Raw genomic sequence first — 23,922 nt, 5'->3', positions numbered from 1 at the left:
CTTCTGCTGCCCACTGTCTGCCCACCCCCACCCGCCAGCCAGGCTCCCTGTGAGCCCTAAGAGCTGGTTAGACCTGCTGGCTGGCACATGTATCCCTCCAGAGCCAAAGGCAAGAGGCCTCAAGCCACAGGCCATAGCTGACCCCAGCACCCCTGGGCACAGGCAGATAGATTCAGGGGCAGGGCCAGGCCTTGGTTTAGTCACTCTGCACAGAATGTGCATTGTAAGCTTTGTGAAGACAGAGACCATGTATTGCCCACTTCTGTATTTCTTGTATCTAGCACAGGGCCTGGAATAAATATTGAGGGGTGCCTGAGACTGGTCACACCAGCCCTGCCCTCCTGAGGCTCTCCATTTATGAGCCAGATGTAAACCAGAGTCACAAATGGAAGCAGATTCAGAGGCTCAGTCAGAGAGGGCCACAGATGAGGCAGAGGGTGGCAAGATGCACAGCCCCAGGAGGGCAGAGAGACAGATAGAAATGGGGACAAACTGGGCCTAGTGGGGAACACTGGGGGCTGGGCCTGGAGCCAACCTGAGCCGCTGACCACAGCAGGCTCTGTGGGCTGAGTTTGCAGGACTGAGCAGTGACTCATGGGGCCCAGCTCTGTGGCTCTCCTGGCAGCAGAATGTCCTCACAGAAGCCTTTTCCACTGAGATCATGAAATGGGGATGGGCCTCCCTCCCCTGCCCCTTTACCAGCCAACTTTGCATTTCTTACCAACATGAGCCAATCAAAAATGGAGTGGAAGCTCTGTACTTCTGTGGGCCTAGTGATAAGAGAACCACATTCATTGCCTTCATTCCACCCCAAACCTTCCCCTCTTCAGTACTGCCCTAGACAGCGAGGGTGACAAATACCCTACACCTTCCAGACCTATCTCACCTCTAGCCTAAATAAACTCTATACTCCTTAGTGTGGCATTCAAAGCCATCCAGAGACATAATCACAGCCTTCCTGTCTAGCTCTTACATAGGCCTGGAAAATTCACCTGATCACAAGTTTTGTCACAAAATGTTTCCCTGTTCCTGGAATGCCCAGGTGGCACAGTGGTAAAGGATCTGCATGTCACTGCAGGAGACACAGGAGACATGGGTTCGATCCTTGGGTCAGGAAGATCCCTTGGAGGAGGAAATGGCAACCCACTCCAGTATTCTTGCCTGGGAAATCCTATGGACAGAGGAGCCTGGCGGGCTACAGTCCATGGGGTCACAAAGAGTCAGACATGACTGAGTGACTGAGTATACACACATTCACACACACCTGGAATGCTCATGCCCATCCCTCCAGGTCAAAATCCTTCCTCCTTCAAGGCACTGGAGGTTGTTTCCACCTTCCTGCCTGGTTAGATGATGACTTGTTTGCTCTTCTGCATCCCAGATGCCTACCTCCCCTGGGTTTCTTACCCCCAGTCTGCTCATCTCTGACCAACCGTTTTCTTGGAAGTCCCCCCATTCTTAGTTACCCAGCTCTAGGCCCAGGAGCCCCACTGCACCCCTCTCCTACACCATCAGTTGTGGATTTTGTTTCTGAACCTTCCTAATCTAGTAATTTTTGAAGGATGTGGTCCCTGGGCCATCTCCTTTTGGAGAGCCGGTTCAGATTACAGATTTCTGGGCTCCCATAGACCTGCTGAGTCAGAACTTTGGGGTAGGCCCAGGAATCTGTGTTTGACAAGCTCCCAGTGGTTCTGACACCAGGGTCTAAGAATGGCTGCCAGCCGTCTCCAACACAAGCACCTTCACATCCCTGGGCCTCCTAGCAGGTCTTCCATCTCTAGCCTTTCCTCCTACCAAGCCTTCCTCCACGTGGGCTTTCACCCATCCTCCCCCAGCACCAGCTACATTCATGCTTACTAGTGCACGCCACTGCCCACACTCCCTCAGTCACAGTTCTCCCAGGCTGCCACCTCCGAAACTCGGCAGGGTCACCCCACCCAAGCCTTTGTGTCCTTGGCTGGCCTCTCCCCAGCATGTCCCCTACTGCTCTTTGCTTCTCACTGTGTGTGCTCAAGATGTCTTTTATTCATGCTGATCTTCCCACCTGGAATGCACCCACATAGACTCACCCATGCTGTCTGAGCCCTGTCTCACTCACTCACACACACACACACACACACACACACACACACCTGGAATGCACCCACATAGACTCACCCATGCTGTCTGAGCCCTGTCTCACTCACACACACACACACACACACACACACACTCAGACGCCTCTCAAAGCTCCCCCCGCTAGATCTCCTCCAGGCCTCACAGAACTTTCTATGCTCTTGGGCTTGTAACGTAACACCAACAATGACTAACATTTATAATCCTTTTCCACAGTCCAGGCTGTGTACCTGGTTCTTCTCATTTCATCATCTAATCCAGACAGCAACGGTATGAAATAAGCATCCCATTTTAGAGATGTAGACACTGGAACTCGGAGAGAGGATGTAACATACCTAAGGTAACATACCCAGCAGGGGAGGGCTGGGACCAGCTGCTCGGCCTTATCACAGCCGACTGTACGCCGTGTGAGGGCAAAGCCTGAAAGTCACTCTTCCTTCTCTCCACACATTCCCCAGGCATAAGTCAGAAAAAATGGTTGACTAAATGTGTGAGCTTTGCAGTGTGTTCAGGGTTTCAGATGTGTGAAGACGAACGACAGATCGGTGATTACCTGGGGCTCGGCAGAGGGTGAGGAGTGACTGCCAACAGAACAGTTTCTCTGGGAGACGATGAAACTGTTCCAAACTTAGCTTGTGGGGAGGGTTGCACAACTCTGTGAATATGTTAGAAAACCACCAAGCTGTACATTTTAAATGGGTGAATTTTATGGGGGGGGTGTGTGTGTGTGTGTGAGGTATTGATAGATAAGCCCAGTGGAAACGGGGTCTGCTGTCATCAGGGATTTCAAGCCCTAGATGTTTCCGGACCCCACACTCTCCAATGTGTATCAGGAACACTCAGGGTGACCAGCTCCCTTGAGATTGTCCTCCTACTGCCATGTGCAGAACACATCTTTTCATTTGTCCTACCCCTCCCTCCAGGCATTTGAGGAACGTTTATCTGGTGCCAGTGTGTGTTGGCTGCATCTTTGGGCACCTTGGCACCTGACCTCTGGGGTCTCTCTTCCTGCAAGTCATTCCCATTTTGTGGACACCCAGTTCTGTGACCCCGTGCCCAGACAACAATCCCCTGGACTTGCTGCAGGCTTCCTGTAAGGTGACGTAGTGGGAAAGAATGGGAGCAGAGGGAGGGAGGGCCATAGGGCCTATCAGTCCTTCCCCGGACCCCCCACCCCACCCCCCCGCATTCTGCACCCGGGAAGCCCTGGGGCACAGAGTTGAAAGTTTCCATCTCCCTCACCACAAGCCCTCTTGCCCGCTTCTCACACCTCAAAACCCCCAGACACATGGGCACAGGACACACATCCATCTGAGAGATGTTTAATGTATCTTAGGTTCAAGGTACAAAATTCAGGGCAGGTGCTAACCCCAGGAAAGTCACCTGCCACCCAGTCAGCCCCCTTTCCATTGTAGTCAGGCCTCTCAGCCCCAGAGCACTGGAGCAGTGATCCTGAGATACCTGGCCCCTTTCCTGTTCAGGGAATAACGAGGAGACAGTGTGGGAGGCCAGAGGCCACCGTCTCCTCTCCTCACAAATCTCCGACCCAAGGATCTGAAAGGCCCAAACCCGGATGCAAAGCAGCAGAGCCCCAGAGTGATGCTGGCTAAGAAGCAACCGTGACCTGAAGCCTGGCCCAACCCTGTGGCCTGGAATTGGAGGAACTATTGCCCCAGAGACTGGCAGCAAAGGAAGATAAAGCAAGGAGTGGAGACAGATTCCCACTGCTCCAAATCAACTGACTGTGGGTAGCTGTGCCGACAGGGCAGCAAAGCCTGCTGCACCTCCCAGCCCAGTCCCTCTGAGAACCAGCCCCTCATGGAGCCTCCCTGCCAGGTTCCTGAGCTGACGCTGGGGCAGGGTGGAGTGCAGGACAGCCCAGTGTCAGCTGAGGAGAGATGCCCTTGCTTCGGGGACAGGAACTGCTCCCCAGGAGGACCCGCTGGGGAAGGAGCATCAGCTCCCCTTGTCTCTGGGCCTTGCCTCTAAAAACGTCTGAACTGGGTCTTGAACCAGAGTTAGGGCCTTTTTGAAAGGGAAAGTGGCAGGAGTTTCGGAACAAGGAGGGTGGTGAAAAGGGTTTCTGTGAGGACCAGCCCACGAGACCCTTCTGACCTGCCCCAAGGGAGCCCAGCTGCTACTTCAGTCCAGGCTCCTCTAACCCCATGTCCAGTTGAGTGGGCTCCTCTGCCCCTTGTGCAGGGAAGACTTCCAGGGGGGCTCCGGCCCCCTGCTCCTCCCCGAGTCTCTGGGCTACAGCCGGCCGCCTTTGTTGAAGTGGATGCACCAGTGGGAGTTGGCGGTACCTGGGCTGAGATGGGTGTGGTCCTCGTGTCCCATGAGGGGCTGCAGCTCCTGCTGCCGGGGGATGTCAGCGCTGCTCTCACTGCGAGAACGGCCTGCCTTGGCCAGGCTCGGGGGGAAGGCAAAGCAAGAGTGTGGATCAGAGGAGAGGGGCAGCTTGAGAGGGGCCTGGGGCTCTTCCGGGGCCCGTGGGCGGGGAGGCAGGCGTGTCATCGTTGGGGCCTGAGTACACGGTGGGGATGCCAAGCTCTCCAGGGACGAGATGCTCTGGTTCCAGCCTGTCTGCATGTCCACGGGCACAATCTTGGTGGTTTCTGAGGACACGTAGACAGCCAGGTCCCCCTGCCCACTCTTCCAGGGCAGCTCCTTCTCCGCACAGGTTGGGGACGGGGGGATGATGCGTGGGCTGGGGCACACCTCAAGGCTCCCTGGGGACAAAGCAGACAGGCACTCATCGCCAAGCCAGTGATGCTTTCTCAAGTGTGAGCACAGAAGTTCATTCTGCAGTTGCCACACAGCATCCATTTGTGCAGTTATTGGATGCACGCCTGGCCCAGGGGAAGCGCCACAGCTGGGTTTGCTCCCCACTGTATCCCCAGCACCTAGCACAGGACTGAGCATGTAGCAGTTGCTCAACAAATACCTACTGAACAAATGAAAACAACTAGAACAAGCCAAAGCGAGAGCGAGGCAGGAAAAAACCCATCTATGATCAGCCCTCAACCAACTTGCAGTGCCAGGCTTAAACCACATCCTGCTAGGCCCCCTGCCCAGGGTGAGGAAGATCTCGAGGCTTGGCCACTGCACTCCTTGCCTGAGTTCCCACCACAGCCCTTTGGTGGGACAGAGTCCAGGAGAGTGAGCTCACACGAACCTAAACAGGCTAAAGATGAGCCGCAGAGGGGATGCCAGAGCACAGGGGATGTGAGCCGAGAATCCCAGAAGTGCTGGCAGCCTTAATGGAAGGCTCAGCCACGGCATTACAGAAAGGCTGAGGCTCTGAAAGAGGAAAACAGGGAAGGAGCAGCCCTCTGGCCACCCACCACCCCTTGTTTTCCAAAGTCAAGCTCAGTGCCTTGCATATAATAGGTGCTCAGTCAGTGTCTGCTCACTGATAAAGTCCTGAGCAGTCCTGTGAACTTGACTTCAAGTGCTCCACGTTATGAAATGTATTGATGCTGTAACTGAGAGTGAAACTACCTCCCTGGAATGCTGTATGAAATTTTAACAACAAAAAAACTTCAGTGTTCACCTTTAGAGGATGCTAGGTAACTATTGGTCTGAAAACCGATAAGTGAAAGGAAAAATTCAAGCATTTATCCATTCTTCCCTATATGAACTGTACCTCAGACTGACTAAATAATTGATGAAAGAAGGCTTTTTTTAAAATACAAGAATTCCTGCTAATCAATGCAAACAAAAAATAGACAGAATATCAGCATTGCGCAACCCGGAATGAACTGTTGGATGTGGCAGTGATCACCAGTGACTGCAAGACCACCTGATGAAAACTGACAGGGAGTTTGATAATGGGTGGGTCAGGCTAACAACAACCAAAGCCAATAGTCAATATTAACCTACAAAAAGACAGCCAGCCAGATGGTACATGCTCCCTGGTGAGACGCAGTGGGAGGTGTAACATCACCACCTATGGAGTATGCTTATCAAGTCTGATCTAGATTTAATTACTAATTTGAAGGAAATGTAAAGGTCAGTGAAACAGACATATTAAATGATGCTTAGGGGATGCAATCAGCAAAATCCAGACAAGGAAAGACTGGGGGACAAATAACCAAGTTATTTCAATAAATACAGTGCAAGGAAAGAAAGTATGGTGGGGGGACCTATAAATCAGGGTTTTTCAAACTTGACACTGTCCCAGGTAGGAGCAGAGACTTCGCTGTAGGGAGCTGTCCTGTGCATTGAAGGGTGTTTAACAACATCCCTGGCCTCTACCCACACATCGCAGAGGTACCCCTCCCGCTGTGACAACACAAGATGTCTCCAGACAGTACCCTAGGGCAGGGGTCCCCATCCTCCAAGCTGTGGACCGCTACCTCCTGTCAGATCAACAGCAGCACTAGATCAGAAACAAAGTGCACAATAAATGTAATACGCTTGAATCATCCCCACCCATCCCCAGTCCGTGGACAAAATGTCTTCCATGAAATCAGTCCCTGGTACCAAAAAGGTTGGGGACCGCTGCCCTAGGGGACAAAATCACTACTACTACCTCCTTAAGAATCAGTGTTATACGTTAAAAGAGACTTATCCACCAAATTTCATGCGTGGGTCTTTGTCTGGATTTTTATTTGAACAACCTACTATAAAAATAAATGAAGACAATCAGGGAAATTTGAACACGGACTGGATATCTGATAACAAAGATTTTGGATATGATAATGGTATTATGGTTATATTTTTAAGAAGGATCCTTATCTTTTAGAGATACTTGCTGAAGTATTTAGCAATAGAGTGGTATGATATTTGCAATTTGCTTCAAAAGAACCCAGTGGAGAGAGGGGCATAGTGAAGGTGTAAGTGAAATAAGATCAGTTAGGAGTAGGTAATTATTTAAGATGGATGGTAGAGAGATGGGAGTTTATTCTACTATTCTGTCTACTGTATATTTTGAAATTTTCTATAATAGGATGTTTTTTAAAAGACACCTGAGAATTCTTGAGCCAACAGGCAGTGGTAATTAGCATTCTGAGTTCACTAGGTCTCCACATATGGAAGCACGTATATGTCGGTTTTTATCTACAGTAATGCTGTTTTGATGAGTGCAGGCTCCTCCCTCAGGCCCAGCTGCCGCCCTTACTGGGGGCTGTACCTGAGTGCTGCTGTGCTGAGCACGGGTCACAGCAGAACCCGGTGTTAGGTCTGCTTGTCACCTTGTGTTTCTCGCCAGAGTGTAAAGGGAGGCAAGTGAAATGGCTGTGAGCTTTGGAATCAGATGGGTCAGGTTCAAATTCTGGTTCTGCTGATTTCTAGACAAGTCCCAAGTTCCTTTGAGCTCAGTTTCCCCATCTTGATTGTTGTAAGGATTGAATCAGATCATAGATGTCAGATGTCTGACATAAAAGAAATGCTGAGTAAATGCTGGTTGATGAATGAATGAGCAGATAGGCAGAGGGACTGTCTGGAGTAAAGGCCATCAGCAAAGGGGGAGGAAGCCAACTGCGTAGCTCCAGTTTGCTCCAGAGGGAGGCAGGCAGGAGGAAGCCATTACCTGAGACCTTGCCCTCTTGGAGAACCTCACTGGTGGCCCGAGCCACAAAGATGATCCCCTCGTCATCCTCCTTCTCTGTCTCTGAACTGTCGCTGTCCTCCTCCTCCTCAGACTCCACGGTTAAGATCACAGCAGCTGGACAGGGACAAGAGCTGAGTGGGATTGGCCAGCCCAGCAGCTGCCTCATGGTACCACACCACCCGGAACCCAACCCCTTATCCATCTAGGCAGAGCCCACAGTTGGCAGAGACACCTGCTTTGTCCTGTGGCTGTTACAGCACTGGCCTAGGGGGGTGAGGGAGCTTGAGAGGAAGGGGCATGGGGCTCCAGAGTCCCAGGAGGCAACAGGAAAGACAGATCCTCAGAGGAAGCCATCAGAGAATCACACTTCCCAGCACCTTCATCTTCTCTCAACCTCAGATCCCATCATCAACTGGAAGCATAAACATCTGGAAGGCTAGAAGGCCCATCAATGTGCAGCTCTTCTAGGCCTCTGGTTTTACTGCAGGGACACTGGACCCCAGGGCCCACCCATCCTTTAAGGCACAGACCAGGCCCCATTTATGACACATTCTCCAGGTCCTCAGGGTCTGTAGCCTATAGTTAGCTCTCAGGTGTCACAGACGTCTAGTAACTGCTGAGACCTGTCCATCTAGTTTTAAGGGGAAGAGCCCCAGCTCTTGGCATTGAGTGCCATGCAGAGAAGGTCCTTCAGGCTTCCAGTCAGTGGGCCCCTGCCCTTCCCTTCCCCGTCCCATCCTCAACACCACCCCACTCCCTGCTTGCCTGTGTCATGGAAGCCCAGGTCTCGAGGAGGTTTCCCGTTTGTAGCTTCAGTGTTAGCCACGCCATCCTTCTAAGGACCAAAAAAAAAAAAAAAGTCCTAAGCCTCTTGCCCTGACTCCAAACCCCAATCCTGTCATCTGGTGGGGTCAACAAGAAGACAGGTCTTCCTGACACCACATGGAAGGGAATCTGCATCAATTACAGTGGTTCTACCATCCCTTGACCCCCCACCCCCACCCCCCAGCAAGTGTTGTATGGCCCCAGCAGAGATGCTCAGTACATCAGCCTGGGCTGAATAAGAAATTCATGGAGTCCCCGCACCCCTTCCCCAACAAGGAATCTGCCTCTTTCCTGCTCACTCCACCTCTGGTAGGTGGTCCTGCTGCCTTGGGCAGGTGACCACAAGAGGTTGCTCTCCCTCTGAAGGCTTCACCTTCTCCTCTGGGGCTCCAGGAAGATGCAAAAGGGAACCCAAGCTGCTACAGCCCCCAGGTCCCTGAGGCTGGATTCCAAAACCTGTGAGCTCAAAACTGCATGCCATCAGCCTGCAGCTGCAAACAGGAGTCCTAGAGAAAGCACATGCCTTCTTGCGGCCGGCCTTGCGGGGTCGTGGCTTGCTCTTGGTGAAGCAGATGTTGTGCTTGGTGGACTTAAAGGACTCCAGCCGCCGCTTCATGTTCTGCTGGAAGACTTCCTTGTCCTGGCGTTCCTGCGCATCCTCAGAGATGAAGTGGCGGCTGCAGCTGGCTTTGTACTGGCAATGACAGCCCCACCCTGCCATGAGGCTGGGTGTCCTGCCTCCCACAGGAACCCCACGTCACAGCCCCAAGTTCACCATAGCTCCTGCCAGCCTGCTGTTTTCCAGAACTAGCCATGGAATGAAAAAAAAATTAAAAATACAATAGAGACCCAGCCAGACTCTATATTCTCAGATCTTTATCCCAGAACCTACTCCCTCAAATCTGGCTTTCCTTATCCCCTCTTGCCTTCTCCCAGTTTTCTCAGATGTGAAGTGACATCCTGTGTCCTGTCCTCAGGACTACCATGAAAGCAAGGCAGGCATTTCCTTCTTTGCACCTCAGTTTATCTGAGCCTAGTCCACATGCCTGGCCCATTTGCCGCCTTGTGACTACACAGGACTCTGTCCAGCTGGCCCTCTCCCTACTTGGCCCTTTCTGCAGCTGCCACCGTGACTCCTCAGGCTGCAGGAACTTCCGTGACTATCTCTTGCCACCTTGGACCCTCTCAGTCCAACCATACCTGTGCCCAACTCAGGACCACCCCCATCATCTGCTCTTTCTAACTCTTCCTCATAAAGACCAAGCCCACTATACCCTCACCTAACCTGTCTCCACCTCTGGCCGTGACTGCTTAGCAGCCTTTTCATTACCTCCTGGTAATTTCCCAAAGTACCACCTGCGTGTTCCCAGTCATTCTTGTCCAGCCGCACACCCCCAGGCCGGTCTCTTTCCTTTGCCCTTCATATTTTCTTTTTCCCTGAGCTGGATCTAAGAATCCCCATTTAAGTCTCCTCCCAACTGCCCTCTTCTACACACTCATGCAGAGGTGCCCCTCTCTCCCTTGGGTGGGGGTGGGTGGGTGCAGAAGCCCAGCTCGTTCACAGGGCTCCTCACTCCCCACTCCCTGCCTCCATCAGTTCCCTTCTCTCCATCAGTTCCTCCCTCCCAGTCCTCCACTCTCCTGCATCTTCAATCCTTCTCTGGCCACTGGCCCCCTGCCTCTGCTTTTAGACCTGTTCCTGCCCTTACCTCCTTGAAAAACGCCTTTCCATTGACATTATTGCCTTGCTTTTGCTGCTAAACCTTTACACTTACATTCTGACACTTCCCCTAGTACCCATTAATTCCTTGAATGTCAGAGATAAAAGCTGGGGTGGGAGCAAGGCGGGTTGCCTGACTGCAGCCCCACTGTGCAGCTTTCTGCCGCGTCATCAGTACCTTGGCCTCTGGTTAGGCGACATCCGTGCAAAGTCCAGCCCTCCTCTTGCCCCAGGCCTCCGAGACAGCTAGGAGGGGCATCAGCTACTGCCCCTCCAAAGGCTCCTTCTCTCTCCTCCTCTGCTGGCTCCCCTTCCTTTTCTTCCCTGTGCATTCCCCAGCATTATCCTTGGCCCCCTCTCCCATCTCAGTGCCCTCCCCAGTGAAAGTATCGACTCTTTCAGTGCCAGCCAGCCCAGTGATAAATCTGTGCTTCCCAGACACCAGCCATCAGACCAGCTGCATTTCAACCCCCTCAAGGGGCTTATTAAGAGCAGATTCCTCATCCCATTCCACTGGACAGAATCAGACTCTGCAGGAGGTGAAGCCAGGAATATGTATTCTAGTAAGCTCCCCAGGAGATTCTGATGTAGCCAGGCCAGGAAACCGCTGCTGTAGATTGCTTCCAAGTCTTTTTATCTCCAGCCTGTCTCCTCTCTCTTTTAAACTATAATCTTATGTTTCTAACTGTATACTAGACACTTCTGTCTCTAATGATATTTCTGTGAAGAACATGAAGAATTAGGGATTGCGTGCTGGCATAACTAAGTGTATTTAGAGCTGATTGAGTAACCATACCCCCAAAATTCTTGATCCAGATCAGTCTGGAGGAAAGTCTTTAGTAGCAGACCACAGGGCTCTGTCCTCAGCTCTATCCTGTTCATTTTTATGTTGATTTTGATGAATACAGAGTTAACAGGCTTAACAGAATTTTATATGATGTGAATCTGAGGAGATTTTTGGTGACCGACATGGGATCCAAACGATGGAATGATGGGCTAAATCAAATAAGATGACATTTAACAGGGATAAGCACAATCATAATCCAGGTTTTTTTTTTTAGTCGACTACACAAGAACTGGTTGGACCAAACTCATTGACCAATCTTACATACACACACACACATCAACAGCCAGCCAATCATTATGTATCAATACTTCCTAATGTAATACAATAATACAGCTATCGAATGTTGCTGAATACAACCAGGCCTCTAGATTGAACTACCAAGAAATACAGGGTACCAAGGATAACATGTTAGATACCACCTCTGGAATACAATCAGCAAAATCTGTAAAGTGGAGAATTTTCTAAGATGATCTATCCAGTTTCTTCAGTAAATAATAAAAAGGAGGGAAAAAAGGAAGAAGAAACTATTACCAATTTTTTTTTAAAAAATAAAAAGACATACTTACTAAAAATGCAAAGTGTGGACTTTATTTGGATCCTGACTTGAACAAACCAGATGGAAAAAGATATGTATTGAACTCTGGGTGGGTATTTGAGGTCAGGTGAGAAGGAATCACTGTTACTTGTTGTACGTGGTAATGGTACTATGGCTTTTTTGAAAAAAAAAAAAAAAAAAGAATTCTTGCCACCTAGAGATACATGTGGAAATATTTAGAGATGATATGATGTCTGGAGTTTGCTTTAAGATAATAAAGTGTAGATAGGGTGTAAGGAGGAATTATTGGAACTGAGTGATGGTTAAATGAGTTTCTTTATTCTCTCTAGTTTTGTGAATGACTGAAATTTTCTATAAGAAAAAGTAACCAAAACCGAAAAACAAACAAAAACTCCACAAGTTGGATGAGACAGGGTTTCACAGTCATTAACTGAGGAAGACATTGGGGGTGGGTTGCCTGATTGTACGAACAGTGTGAGGTCTCAGGGTGATGAGCCAGAGCTGGAGGGATCCTGGGCTGCGAGAAGAGAAAGGCAAGTTCCATAACTAGAAAGGTTAAAGGTCCCTGTGCCTGGCCCTGGCCAACCACAACTAGCATAGCACCTTCCATCTGGGGCCTCTTTGGCCACGGCAGTGAAAGCCTGGAATCCTAACCACTAGTCCACCATAGAATTCCTAGGGGCCTCATTTCTAACAGCTGAAGAAGACACACCAGGGACAGAAGCTGCTGGCCTGAAGGCAAGAAGGCCTCTGTGTGGAAGGAAGCTGTTCTGACATCTTTGCAGGCTTTTGCTCTGCAGAGGTGCAGAGAGTTAAATCAGGCCCAGAGGGAGCAAATTAAAGGGAAAATTCCCATCTCTGTAGAAAGGGCCTTGACTGTTAAAGCTGCCAAGAATGGTCACAGCTGGCTTCTCATTTCAGAAAGGTTCAAGGTAATGGCTTGCTGCCCCCTTGCGGGGTTGCAACGGATTCCTGCCTGGATGGGTTGGACCTTTCCAACCCCGAGGCTTCACAGACCTACAAGGGACTCACTCATGTTACCTAAACTGGATGTCTGCCTCCCCCAGGTTAAGCTGCTCCCACAGGCCTCCTTGGCACTCCTGCCTCTGTCTGTGACCCCCATCAAGCCCTCTGTACCTCCTCTCCCCTTCCTGGCCGATTTCACAGTCCTATGTGCCCCTCTTCCTTCCAGCCACCCAGCTCTAATCTGCAGTGTTTCACTCCAGCTTCCCAACTGACTCTCCCGGCCTCTCAACTCACCCCGTCCAATTAGATCTGCTCTCTGCTACCAGGGAAGACATCCTTAAGCCATCCTTGTAACAAGCCAACCTTTCTCAAAATAACAACAACAAAAACCCCAAAACCAAAGGTTATAACCAACAAGATGAAGCCCACGCTCTTCAACTGGGCATCTACAGCTCTCCACAAGCTGGGGCCAGTTGCCTCTCAAAGCCTTGGATCATGGCCTCCCCAAACCTCGCTCCCCCTCGGGACTCAGAGGCCCTGCCTGCTCTCACCCTGCGGCGCGGCTTGTAGAGGCCTCCGCAGAGCAGGTGGTGCATCGCGGCGTCCTCCCGGTCCCGGCCGCTGCGCACCGTGTCGATCACCTGCAGATCCAGACACGCTCCACTGCCGCTCTCCCTCCTGCGGGCGGCGGGGACACGCGTGCTGGGGCGGGGCCGGGAGGCGTGGCCCGGGGGACGGGCGGAAGCAGAGGTGCTCACGGATCCTCCTCAGAAGAGATTCAGAGAGAGGGCCCAGTAGGGAGGAGCCTGGGGAAGCGGGAGGGGGCTCCAGGACTTACAGCAGGTTGGTGACGGAAGTCTCTGCCACGGAATTGCGGCTGGGCATAGAGGGCAGAGTGAGCCCAGTGGAGGACAGGACGTGGCCTCCCTGCAGGAGCCATGTCAGAGGTCAGGTGGCAATCAGACGAAGGTGGCGCAGACAGAGGGGAACAAAAGGAATAACACCGGTTAACACACTTTGCTCTCTGGATGTTCAAGGGACTGCGCTAGGTGCTTTTTTATACTGCACCTACAAAACTCTGTGACAGAGGTACTCATACTGTCGCTTTCTTACAGTTGAGGACACCGAAACTCAGAGAGGATAAATGACTTGCCCAAGGTCACAAGCCTGAGATGATAACAATCTGAACCACATCTGCTGATGCCAGAGTCCAGCTGTCTCCCACCTTTCTGCACTGCCCACTAGACTCTAAATGTCAGCGTCAGGCCGGGCTCGTTCCTGTAACTGCCACTTCACAAGTCCACGGAGTCTACTGGGAATTCCCAACTCCCTGCTCAGGGCCTGCCTGCCTGCTTGTCACCGCTTCCTGCCTTGCCCTGCTGGCCACCCGCCCATTCTCCATTGTCTGCTGGCCCACCTGATCCACGAAGCTGATGGCGTCCCGGATGTTGAGTCTGTAATACACATCCCAGATCTGGTCCCGGATGCGGTAAGCTGAGCGCCGCATCAACAGCTGACTCAGGTACTTCTTATCAAACTGCTCCCACCTACAGAGGATGCCAGGCCCAGTCCTGAGTGCTGGCACTTCCTCAGACAGGGCTGGGGCACTGCCAGCGCGGGGCCCACATCTCTTGGTGTGGGCATCGGTCAGGGAGAATCTGGAAGTTGGTCCCTGCCCTTATGGAACTGACAGCGCCTGACATTGATGAAGTTATGACATGTAACTATAAAATTGCAACATGACAGGAACTACAAAGGATAATTGTAGAGTATGATGGGGATTTGTCCTAGTCAGGGAAGCCTCCCTAAGGACATGATGCCTGTGGTAATATCTGAAGGATGAACAGAGAGGTTAAGGAGGCAAGATGGAGGGGAGGGAATGTTCTAGTAGAAAGAACAACATGTGTAAAGGTCCCGGTGGCCAGGGCAGGGGGAACATGGTGGGTCCTGAGTTTCTAAAACAGGGTTTATTTCATTGGCAGGCTGAGAGTCAAAGTCACAGCGGAGCACAAGGCGGCTGGAGTCTGGAGGTGCCAGACCACGCAGGGCAGGCCTCGCTGGGGAACCTTATCTCATCCTGAGAGTCCGGGGACACCAGCACTGCCTGAGGAGCTTCAGGGAGAGGTCACCCAGCCTGTGCCTGGCTGCGTCCCTTCTCAGAAGTGTGGTATGTCCCCCATGCTGCCCTGGCTGGGGTCGTTGGGGAGGGGGTGCTGCTGCTGCTGCTGCTGAAGGAGCCTGGGGGCAGCTCCCTCACCTGTCCCTCCAGTAGTGATAGCCATGGTGGCCCACAACGTCCTCCACTGCAGCCAGAATGTGGTCAAAAGTCTAGAAGGGGGGTGGGTAGGGGGACCAGATCAGGACTCTGCTCAGAATAGGAGAAGGGAGAGAGGGACAGGTAGGGGGATGGGGTTCTGGTACCCACATGCTCATGCAGCTCCTGGTTCAGGGTGGGTTTGTGATGCTCACTCCTCTTCACCTTCAGCCACTTGACCAGTGGCTTGATGGTCAGGCCCTATGGACGGGCAGCCGGTGAGCCCTGCCCTGGCCAGTTGTCTGCTGCCTTTCTCTCCCCACAGTTAGGCTTCAGCTTCTGTATCTCCACCTCACTGCTCTCAAAGTCTGGGAAGTCAAGCCCCTGCAGCCCCCAACAGGAAAAGGAGCCCCTCTCCCATAGGCTCCAGGCCTCCCCAAGGGCCTGCCAGACCCTCTCCCCATCCAGCCTCCTGGGCACTCCCACCTGCACGATGACAGTGAAGAAGACCACCACAATCGTGGTGGCTACAAAGTAGTCCTTGGCAGGGACCTTGGTCCTGTCCAGGAGGATGACGAGAGCGAAGGCCACAGCCCCCCGCAGGCCCCCATAGGACATCACCACCTGGTCAATCTTGTCCAAAGGGACCAGCCGGAACTGATTCAGCACCCACGTCTGCAGGACTACGCCTACAGCAGGAGGGAGGCCAGTGGGAGCAGGGTGTTGGGAGTGGAGGGCACTGGGTGCAGCTGGCACCCGGTATCAGGGCTCAGGTCTGAAGGGCTGGGAGGGCTGAGCAACACAGGGAGGACAAGGATGTGGACTCAGAGTGCGAGATGAGCTGGGGTGGGGGGGCAAGGGCAGGGAGGATAGGAAAGCAGAGGGTGCCGGCTATACCGAGGGCTCGGAAGAACAGGATGAAGAAGAGGGTGCCCAGCACCAGCCCAGAGTCCCAGGCCCACTTGGAAGAGTCCACGGCCGAGATGCCGAGCAGCATGAAGATGACGGTCTCCGCACAGCTGGCTAGAGTCTTCATGGTGTACTTGACAGCTGTGCGGGACTTATGAGAGATGTTGGCCTCCACATACTTCTTACAGCCCAGGCCACACATGGTCACCCTGGGAGAGGAATGGAGAGTCAGAGCAATGAGGAGGGGCTGCAGGAAGCACAGCCTCTGGGGTCTGAGCATGCACAGGAGAGGGTGTTGCCCATCACAGGATGTCAGACTCAGAGCCAAAGCACAGAGAAGCATGGAGCCCGTCCAGGGATAGGTAGTGGTAGTCCTGGGATAAAAGGGTCGGAATCGCCAAGCTTCCCACTCAGTGCCTTCTGGAGGGGAAGGTGGGGAAAATGTGATCTGACTAGCACAGACTGCCTGAAGCACCTTTTGGAGTTCTGTGGCCACCAGAGCCATGGCACCAGGCCTCAAAGTCTACTTTTGGCTCAGCCCACACCCCAGAGAGCACTTTAGGCAGGGAAAAATTGGGTTCTGGGGGCCCAGGACAGTTCTAGAGGCGAGTCCTGTAATGTTCCCTGAGGTTTAGTGTCTCCCCTGGGAAATTTGAAGCTCCCACTCAAACTCAAACCTATGGACTCCTCAAGGTCCTGCTTCTGTCTGTGTGAAGGGCAACCATCTCCAGCACCCCCTCCCAGCTGCCAGCGTGCTCGGCACCCCCAGGACTCACGCAAGAATGGCAGAGAGCGAGGCCATTTCAGCGGTAAGGTAGGCTGCATAGGCGAGGAGGAAGACCAGCAGCGGCTCGATGATGCGGACCCGCTTGGTGAAGCGTGTGGTCAGGGCCAGGAGGAAGGCAAAGACTAAGCCCACGGCTGCCCCGCCCAGACTGACCACAAACAAGGAGGCTGGGGGAGGAGTGGGTTGTCAGCACGACCCCTGGCCAGGACCCCTCCCGGGCCAAGACTGCTGCCTGGCGGGGAGTGGAGGAGGATGCCCACCATGCTCCCCAGGGGTCAGGATTGCAGGAAAACCCCTCCTTCTCGGGTTCTCAGGGCCCTGTTTCTCCGTGGAGGAGGGAAGGGAGGAATGAGGCACCCCAGCAGCATCCTCTGTCCAGACGCAGTGGGGGAGGGGCTCAGCAACCCGAGGGAGGCAGCCTCCAGTGCCCGCCGAGAGGGGGGAGATACTGACCGACTCCCTTCAGGTAGTCAGTGGCCCGCACGTTGGCAGAGCCCATCTCCACAAAAGAGTTGCAGACCTTGTACAGCACCTGAGTGAGAAGTGGTGCATCAGGAGTGATGACGGGGGAAGGCGGAGACCGGATTTCTTCCCCAGGGGATCCGGGGAAGGGTCTGAGCCTGGTCAAAAGCACGGCAGCACGGGATCGAGGAACGGCAGCCCAGTGCGCACTCTCACCACGGTGACTGCATCGTTGAGCAGGGACTCGCCAAAGACGATGATAAAGAGGGTCTCGTTGACGTGCACCTCCTCAAAGACAGCCAGCACGGCCACGGGATCCACTGCTGAGATGAGGCTCCCAAACAGCAGGAAGTCCAGCAAGCCAGCCTGCACTCTAGGGGCTTTTGAGGGACAGCAGACGGTGAGATACTGAATTGGCTACAGCAGCCCCAGCGACAGGCCCAGACTGTTGAAACAAGGATGCCCCGAGAGGATTTGGGACAGTGAAGAGTGCATCAGCCTGCAGGTCAGGAGACCTTAGGTCTTGAGCCTAAGGACTGTCTTTGCCACTTACCCGCTCTATGACATTGGCAACGTCACTGCCACCTGACTTCTCATAAGCCATACCTCCTCATATGCCTGCCTGACAAGACTGCTGCAGAAATCAACCAGGGAAATGGCTACAAAAGCTCTGTGTAACCTGAAGAGCTAAGATGGCACTGACAAGAAAAAACTTAGCAACAGCAATAATAACCACCATCAGGTGGAAATAGGCTGCTGACTGGCTTTATTAGGAGAACAAAAGAGTGCCGTCTCCCACATCTTAGTTCTCAGCCTAAGGAAGGCAACAATTCTCAGCAGGAGGGGGAGGAGCTATCCATCCACAAGGGCTGAATACAGTATGAAAAGCACCCACCATTGGTGGGACTCGAACATCCCATGCAATCTCTGTGAACCTCAGTTTCCACTTGTACATGCTGAAAATAATAATAGTGTCTACCTCAGAAAGTTTCTTATTTAACCAGTGCCTATACATAGTAAGCACTCAGTAGTTATTACCTATTACTAGGATTACTATGATTATGGACTGATGTCCTCCCCTCCCTTCCTACCCCCAAAGAGTTCACTGACCCCATAGAAAAACCAGGTTGGAGACCTGAGTGGAAATTGCAAACCTCCCCTTGACACTGGGAAGAAGTCTGAATCATCAACTTTGAGGGTTGAATGGGTTTGGGGCCCAGAAAATGAGAAAGAAGGGAGCAGAACAGGGCAGCCTGAAGGCAAAGAGCTCAGTAAAAGAACCCTCTCCTGCTAACTTTGGACCTGATATCAAATGAGTTTAAGGGCCTCTATTTCCTCATCCATTAAATGGGACAAATGATACCCCCAGCAAGGTTGATATGAAGAGCCAGTGGGATGAGCAAAGAGAGAACACCCAGTGTAGTGTCTTGCATTCTGCAGATGTATGATATGTATTTATTAAAATAATAAAAACAGAAAACCACCCTGATGTGACCTGGGCAGAGCCCTCAAAGGGATGTTGAGCTGTGCCTCAGGGGAGCCAGGCTGGCAAGTGGCAGTGTGGTAACAGAGGGCAGGAAGAAGCAGGGTGGTAATGCAGGCTTCCCAGCCTTGGCAGCCCACGCACAGCTGGGAGCCAGGCCCCTACTCAGCTGTCATCTGCAGAAGCCCAGACTCATCTGGCAGGGACCTAAATGAAGGCTGCAGGCCCATCTGGAGCACTGCCCAGTTGGGAGGGACCTAAGATGGAGGTCTCAGGGCATGGCTCTTGTCAACAGAGGATCTTCAGAGCTGGAGGAGAAGGGAGCTGGGCAAGGAGTCTGGCAAAGCCCCCCACGGCTGGTCCACGTCTTAGAGTCACTCACCCACAAGTCCAGCCTGCTGCAGGCCCCAGAGGGCAGCACCCGTTGTGAAGGCATTCCAGAGTGTGCCCACCACGGCATAGGTGAGGATGGCACCCAAATTGTCAAAGAACAGCCGGCTGGGCATGAAATAGCCCGAGTCTAGCACAATAGGAGGCAACAAGAAGAGGAAGAAGGTGCCTGGCTCCAGCTGGTACTCCGCTTTCTTGGCCACAGCCAAGACAATGCCCCCCAGTGCCAGTCCCAGCAAAATCAGCAGACAGCTCTCAGGGACCAGAGACGTCACCTTCCGAGACAAGTGAAACACTACAACACAAGAATAGGGCGGGAGGTATCATCAACTTATGAAGCACACACACACACACACACACACACACGCACATATGCACTGGCCTATAGCCTTCCAGTCTTAGACATTTATTCAAGGTCAGGACCCCCAATCCTGGGGCCAAGGAAGAAGAAATTCAGGATTGCTAGAATCTCCAGCCTCCAGAGCTTCAAACTCTCCACTGCAGCCACAGTTGTCTATTTCTTCGTGCTCCTGTCATGGTAACCTAGGTCTCTGCTTACTTTTTCCACTTCTGAAAATACCCCATCCTCTCTACTGTCATCCTCAAAGGACCTCACCTTTTTCTGCTCTCCCTTATCCATTGCTGTTATTTGAACCTCAGCAAATACGAGGTACATTTTTAAGCATAACATCGTTCTAAAAATTAGGGCCTAAAAAAAAAAAAAAAAAATTAGGGCCTGTGGAGTCAGTCTCCCTGGGTTCAAAGCCTAGCTCTTTCATTTACCAGTTCTGTGACTTTGAAGCTAATATCTTCACTTTTTAAAAAAAAATTGTTGGGCCGGGTGTTAGTTGCAATATGCAAAATCTCTAGTTGTAGCATGAGGGGATCTAGTTTCCTGACCAGGGATGGAACCCAGGCCCCTGACACTGGGAGCTCGGAGTCTTAACACTGGACAGCCAGGGAAGTCCCAGTCCCTTTTTGACTTGCAGTTTTTTCATCAGTAAAATGAGAATAAAGATAGTACTGATCTCATAGGATTGTTGCAAGGTTTAAGTAAGACGATCTGCTCAAAAGCAGTTAGCCTAGTGCTTTGTAGTAAGTGCTCTATAAATGTTACCTTTTATTCTATTATTGTGTCCTGCCCTAGATCATAATGCATATTATACCTCCTAGGAGTACAGCAGATCTCCTAGCCCCATGTGCTTTTTCATTATGTAGGCTCACTAAGGGCTCAGTAGTTTTAAAAGCAATAGACTTAGCAGTTAGACCTCCAGTTCTTCTTGTGGCTCCATCCTATCCTAATTGCGTGATCTCAGGCAAATTATTTAAATTCCTGAGCTTCAATTTCTTCTGTAATATGGGGAAAAATAACCTTCACAGCGTGAGGATAAAAATGATATAGTGTGAATGTGCCTAGCAGAATGTCAGACACATAATAGGATCTCAACAAATGTTAATTCAATATGATTCTGGGGGGAAGTAATAACATATCTGACCCATGGAAAGAAGAGGAGGTATGGAATGATTTTCTAGCACTATTGCCACTCCTACCTTTGTCTCATCATATAAACTCTTTGGGCTTTCGATTGGGCCCTGAGCCAGGTGAGCTCCTCTCCCCAGACAATCCTTGGAGTCGTGGGTAGTTAGGGACACCTAACACCTTGGTGTTAGGCTGTATGAGACGCAATGCTAAGACAGTGCCCTTTGGAAGCTGTACCCAGAGAGCCTAGGACAGTGCCTGGCCTGTGGTGGGATCTACCTAAATATTTGGTGAATAAAAGGGAAAAAAAAAATCCTAGCAATGAAGCTGGGGGAAGGTATTTCTGAACATTCTACCTATCTCTCCCCACCCCTAATCCCAAGGATTTTTTTTTTTTTTTTTTTTGGTTGATCAGAAAAAGGCTCTCTTCAACCTCTTCAACCTCCATAGGAGATGTCATCCAAGCTAGAAAAAGAACTATGATTTATGAGGAAAACTACAGCCATTGCTGCAAACCCTAAATAAGACAGGAACTCTCCACCTGGCAGACTTCTCAGCAGACCCAATTTTGGTTCCTAGATCTGAGGCTCCTCCCACCTTGCTCTCATTGCTGCCAGGCCCTAAGGTGAGCTCAGCCACAGCTCTCCCCACACTCAGCCCTACCTCTGGTCCCCCTCTCCTCTCCTTCAGGGACCTTATTCCATCCTTATCTCCAGAGCATGCATTAATCCCAGCACTGCAATCCAAAACCCTTCACAAAAGCCTGTTCACTGAAAGAACTAGGCTCCTTGAAGGCATTTCAAGCCCCATTTTCCATTATTAATGGGCTGCCATGGTAGAGTGGAGAGCTCCTCTGTTCCTGCCCAGCCCCCACTCCCAACTGTGTCCCTGGGGGAAGAAGGGGGCAAACTCTAGACGGCGCAATTCCTATGTGAAGACTGTACTGGTGAGACTGGGAGTACAGACTGTGCCAGCTTAGATGGGGAGTGAGTAGCAACCGCTCAGCTATAATTAGTCACCCCCACAGCGCAGGCTGCACAACAGGGAGAGGGAGGAGGGTCTCTGGTGGGAGGAGGGACCACTGGCTGCTCAGAAGTGGGGAGGAAGGGGCAGAGGCGAGGAAAAGCAGCTCTATTCAAGGAAAGGAGTCTGAAGCACAGCCCTCAGTACTGTGCAGACTGAAGGAGATTGAATGTGTGAAAGCCTCTAGGGCAGGCAGCACAAAGTAAGGCCCAATAAATGGAAGTTTCCCATACCCTGAAGTGGGAAGAGGTAGACTTGAATTGGAAGGGGGTGGGGGGTGGGGGGAGACACAGCTGGGCACAAGAAGGGAACATCTTTAGGGGATGGGGGGGATAGAGGAAAAGTGGCATTTTAGCATCCCAAGAGAATGGACATTTGGAGGTGGCCTCCAGGGAAGGCTGCTTCCTCGGGACCTGGATGCTGGGGTTTGCCAGAGAATACTATCACCTCAATGTCCCACACGCCCTGACTGCTGACAGGGGCTGGGGATTGGTGGAGGGGAGCCCAGACCAAAGAGCTGACTGCAAGAAGAGGGGAAAGAGAGGGCAAAGTAGGCTAGGGATAGGGTTGGAGAGCGCAGGGGCAGCCCTCTGAGAAGGCAAATCCTCAGGGCTCCCACGCGAGAAGGGGAGGAGGGGGATCCACAAGAGGAGGCGCAGAGACAAGGTGAGAGCCCGGATTTGCGGAATCGGAACCTAAAGTCGGGGCACTCTGCAAAAATCCGGCCCGGATCTGGGGACTAGGGGTTGGGGGCGGGTCCGCTGCCCGCCGCCGGCCCTGGCGCACGCACACACGCACTCACCGATTTTAGCCAGGCTGGCCACCAGGATCCAGAGGGCTACCAAGTAGGGCGCCTCCACCTCGTGCCATTGCCAGCGGAAGAGCGCCAACCCTGGGGGAGGCTCACCCGGCGACCCCGGCTCCTGGGTGGGCTCTTCGGTCGCTCCTGCCCCCGCCAGGGGCAGCCCGAGCAGCGGCAGTGCGGCGCGCAGCATCCTGCCGCCTGCCTAGCAGCCCTCCAGGCACCGCACGGCGGCCGGCCCCGCGTCGCCGCCGCCGCCTACCGGCCTCCCCCGCGTCACAGGCACGTGGGGTCCGCTCCCCCCAATCCCGGCTCGGATACCCCCAACCCAGGTCCGGACTCCGAGACCCTGTCCCGGGCGTCCGTACTCCAGACACCTGCCTCTCCGCTCTAAACCAGTCTCGACTCTGGAAATCCCCCAGTGCAGTCCTCCCCCACAAGCCCTGCAACCTAGTCCTTCAAGCCCGCTCCCTCAAACCCTCCCCATACCTCCCCCGATCCGTATTCAGAGCTGTGAGCGGCCACAGTCCCCAAGGGGCACTGCCGGGTCCCACCCGCCGGAGGCGACAGCCAGTCGCGAGAGTGACGGGGGTCTGCCGGGTGGCGGGGTTCAGGCGAGAGGAGGGCAGCCCCGCCACGGAGAGTGCGGTCGGCGGCTGGCGGCCGGCCCTGGGTATCGAGGCCGCGGACCCCAACGGTGCCCCGTGCAGACTGCAGGGGGCAGTGCGCCGTCGCCTTCAGCTCAGCCCTCGGGAGCCTAAGACCCCTTCGGGCCCCGCTCTCAGACCAGAGCTGCGCACGCGCACTAGGCCTTTTTAGAAAGCCGTGAGGGACAACTGTCCCCGTCGTCCCCAGAAACCCCAAGGCCCAGATTGGGCCAGGTTCATATCAGGCTGAGGAGGAGTCTTTTCCTCTTCATTCACCAAATCGAGGGGCAACCGGCCTCCCTTTCCCTTAAACTACAGTGAATTCTTCTCACCCTTTCCATGAGACAATGAAGAGAACGTATCTTCTTCCCTAAAGTACGAAAACCCAGCCTATCGATTCCCTTCAAACTAAAAGGAATTCACTCAACCTTTTCCCCAAACCTGAGGAGGCATTCGGCTTATCCCGCCCTAAACTGAAAAGGACCGTTTCCCCTTTTCATTGAAGTACAACCCATCCCTGTTCTTCCCCCACACTGAGGGTAACGTGTTCTACCTCGCGGCCAAACTGAGTCGTTCTATCCTTTTCCCAGAATTAAGAGCACCCATCCCTCTTTCTCCTCCATCTAAGGGTAAATCATCCCACCTCCTCCTTTGAATTGAGTGTAATCTATTTTCACTTCTTGCTCCAAACTGAAAGGGACCCATCTCCCTGCTTCCTCCAAACGAAGGACGCCCATCCACTTCATACCTCAGCTGAAAGAAATCAGACCTTCAGGTCCCTAAACCTAGGCGGACCTGGCGGGCCACGATCTGAAGAAACTTCCACCCCATCTTGCCCTAGCAGTCTCTCAAGAGAGCACAGCCTCACCGCCCCCAAGCCCAAAGAAAGCCTCTCGGCGCTCATCGCGCTCTCGCAGTGGGTGGGGGGACGCGTGAGCTCGGGTTTTCCCGGGACTAGCCTGTGAACTAACGGGACCACGATCACGCCCTCTTAGTGACTGGCTGCAAGCTCCACCAACCGCAGTACTGCCCCCGACCCCGCGCGTCCGGAGACTAGTATTGGCTCCACCCCCTTCCTCGGCCCCGCCTCCGTCTGGCC

At 52.8% G+C, this 23,922-nt stretch overlaps 1 protein-coding gene across 13 annotated transcripts; it reads right to left on the bottom strand.

The window, feature by feature from the left end:
- Nucleotides 1–3,421: 3,421 nt before the first annotated feature.
- Nucleotides 3,422–23,787, bottom strand: SLC9A5 (solute carrier family 9 member A5). 13 transcript variants are annotated; one of them, XM_043898750.1, is made up of 16 exons: nucleotides 23,572–23,787; nucleotides 18,864–19,146; nucleotides 17,215–17,378; nucleotides 16,990–17,068; nucleotides 16,526–16,703; nucleotides 15,738–15,958; nucleotides 15,327–15,529; nucleotides 15,012–15,101; nucleotides 14,844–14,914; nucleotides 14,004–14,133; nucleotides 13,425–13,513; nucleotides 13,138–13,264; nucleotides 9,021–9,191; nucleotides 8,438–8,507; nucleotides 7,652–7,786; nucleotides 3,422–4,847 (listed from the first exon to the last, which is right to left on the bottom strand). In XM_043898750.1, the coding sequence occupies exons 2-16, from the start codon at nucleotides 18,985–18,987 to the stop codon at nucleotides 4,369–4,371; spliced, it is 2,331 nt and encodes a 776-aa protein (XP_043754685.1). In that variant the 5' UTR covers nucleotides 18,988–19,146; nucleotides 23,572–23,787; the 3' UTR covers nucleotides 3,422–4,368. The 13 variants fall into 13 exon arrangements, with proteins under 13 accessions (XP_043754685.1, XP_043754688.1, XP_043754686.1 ...); XM_043898753.1 differs by lacking the exon at nucleotides 23,572–23,787 and adding an exon at nucleotides 22,666–23,064; XM_043898751.1 differs by lacking the exon at nucleotides 23,572–23,787 and adding an exon at nucleotides 22,666–22,800 and having other exon boundaries at nucleotides 18,864–19,166.
- Between the last annotated feature and the right edge of the window lie 135 nt (nucleotides 23,788–23,922).

The sequence above is a fragment of the Cervus elaphus genome, chromosome 4 (genome assembly GCF_910594005.1).
Source record: "Cervus elaphus chromosome 4, mCerEla1.1, whole genome shotgun sequence".
NCBI classification, from domain to species: Eukaryota; Metazoa; Chordata; class Mammalia; order Artiodactyla; family Cervidae; genus Cervus; species Cervus elaphus.
Note: the sequence above shows the minus strand (reverse complement) of the source record. Positions and strands in the feature narration are given on the sequence as shown.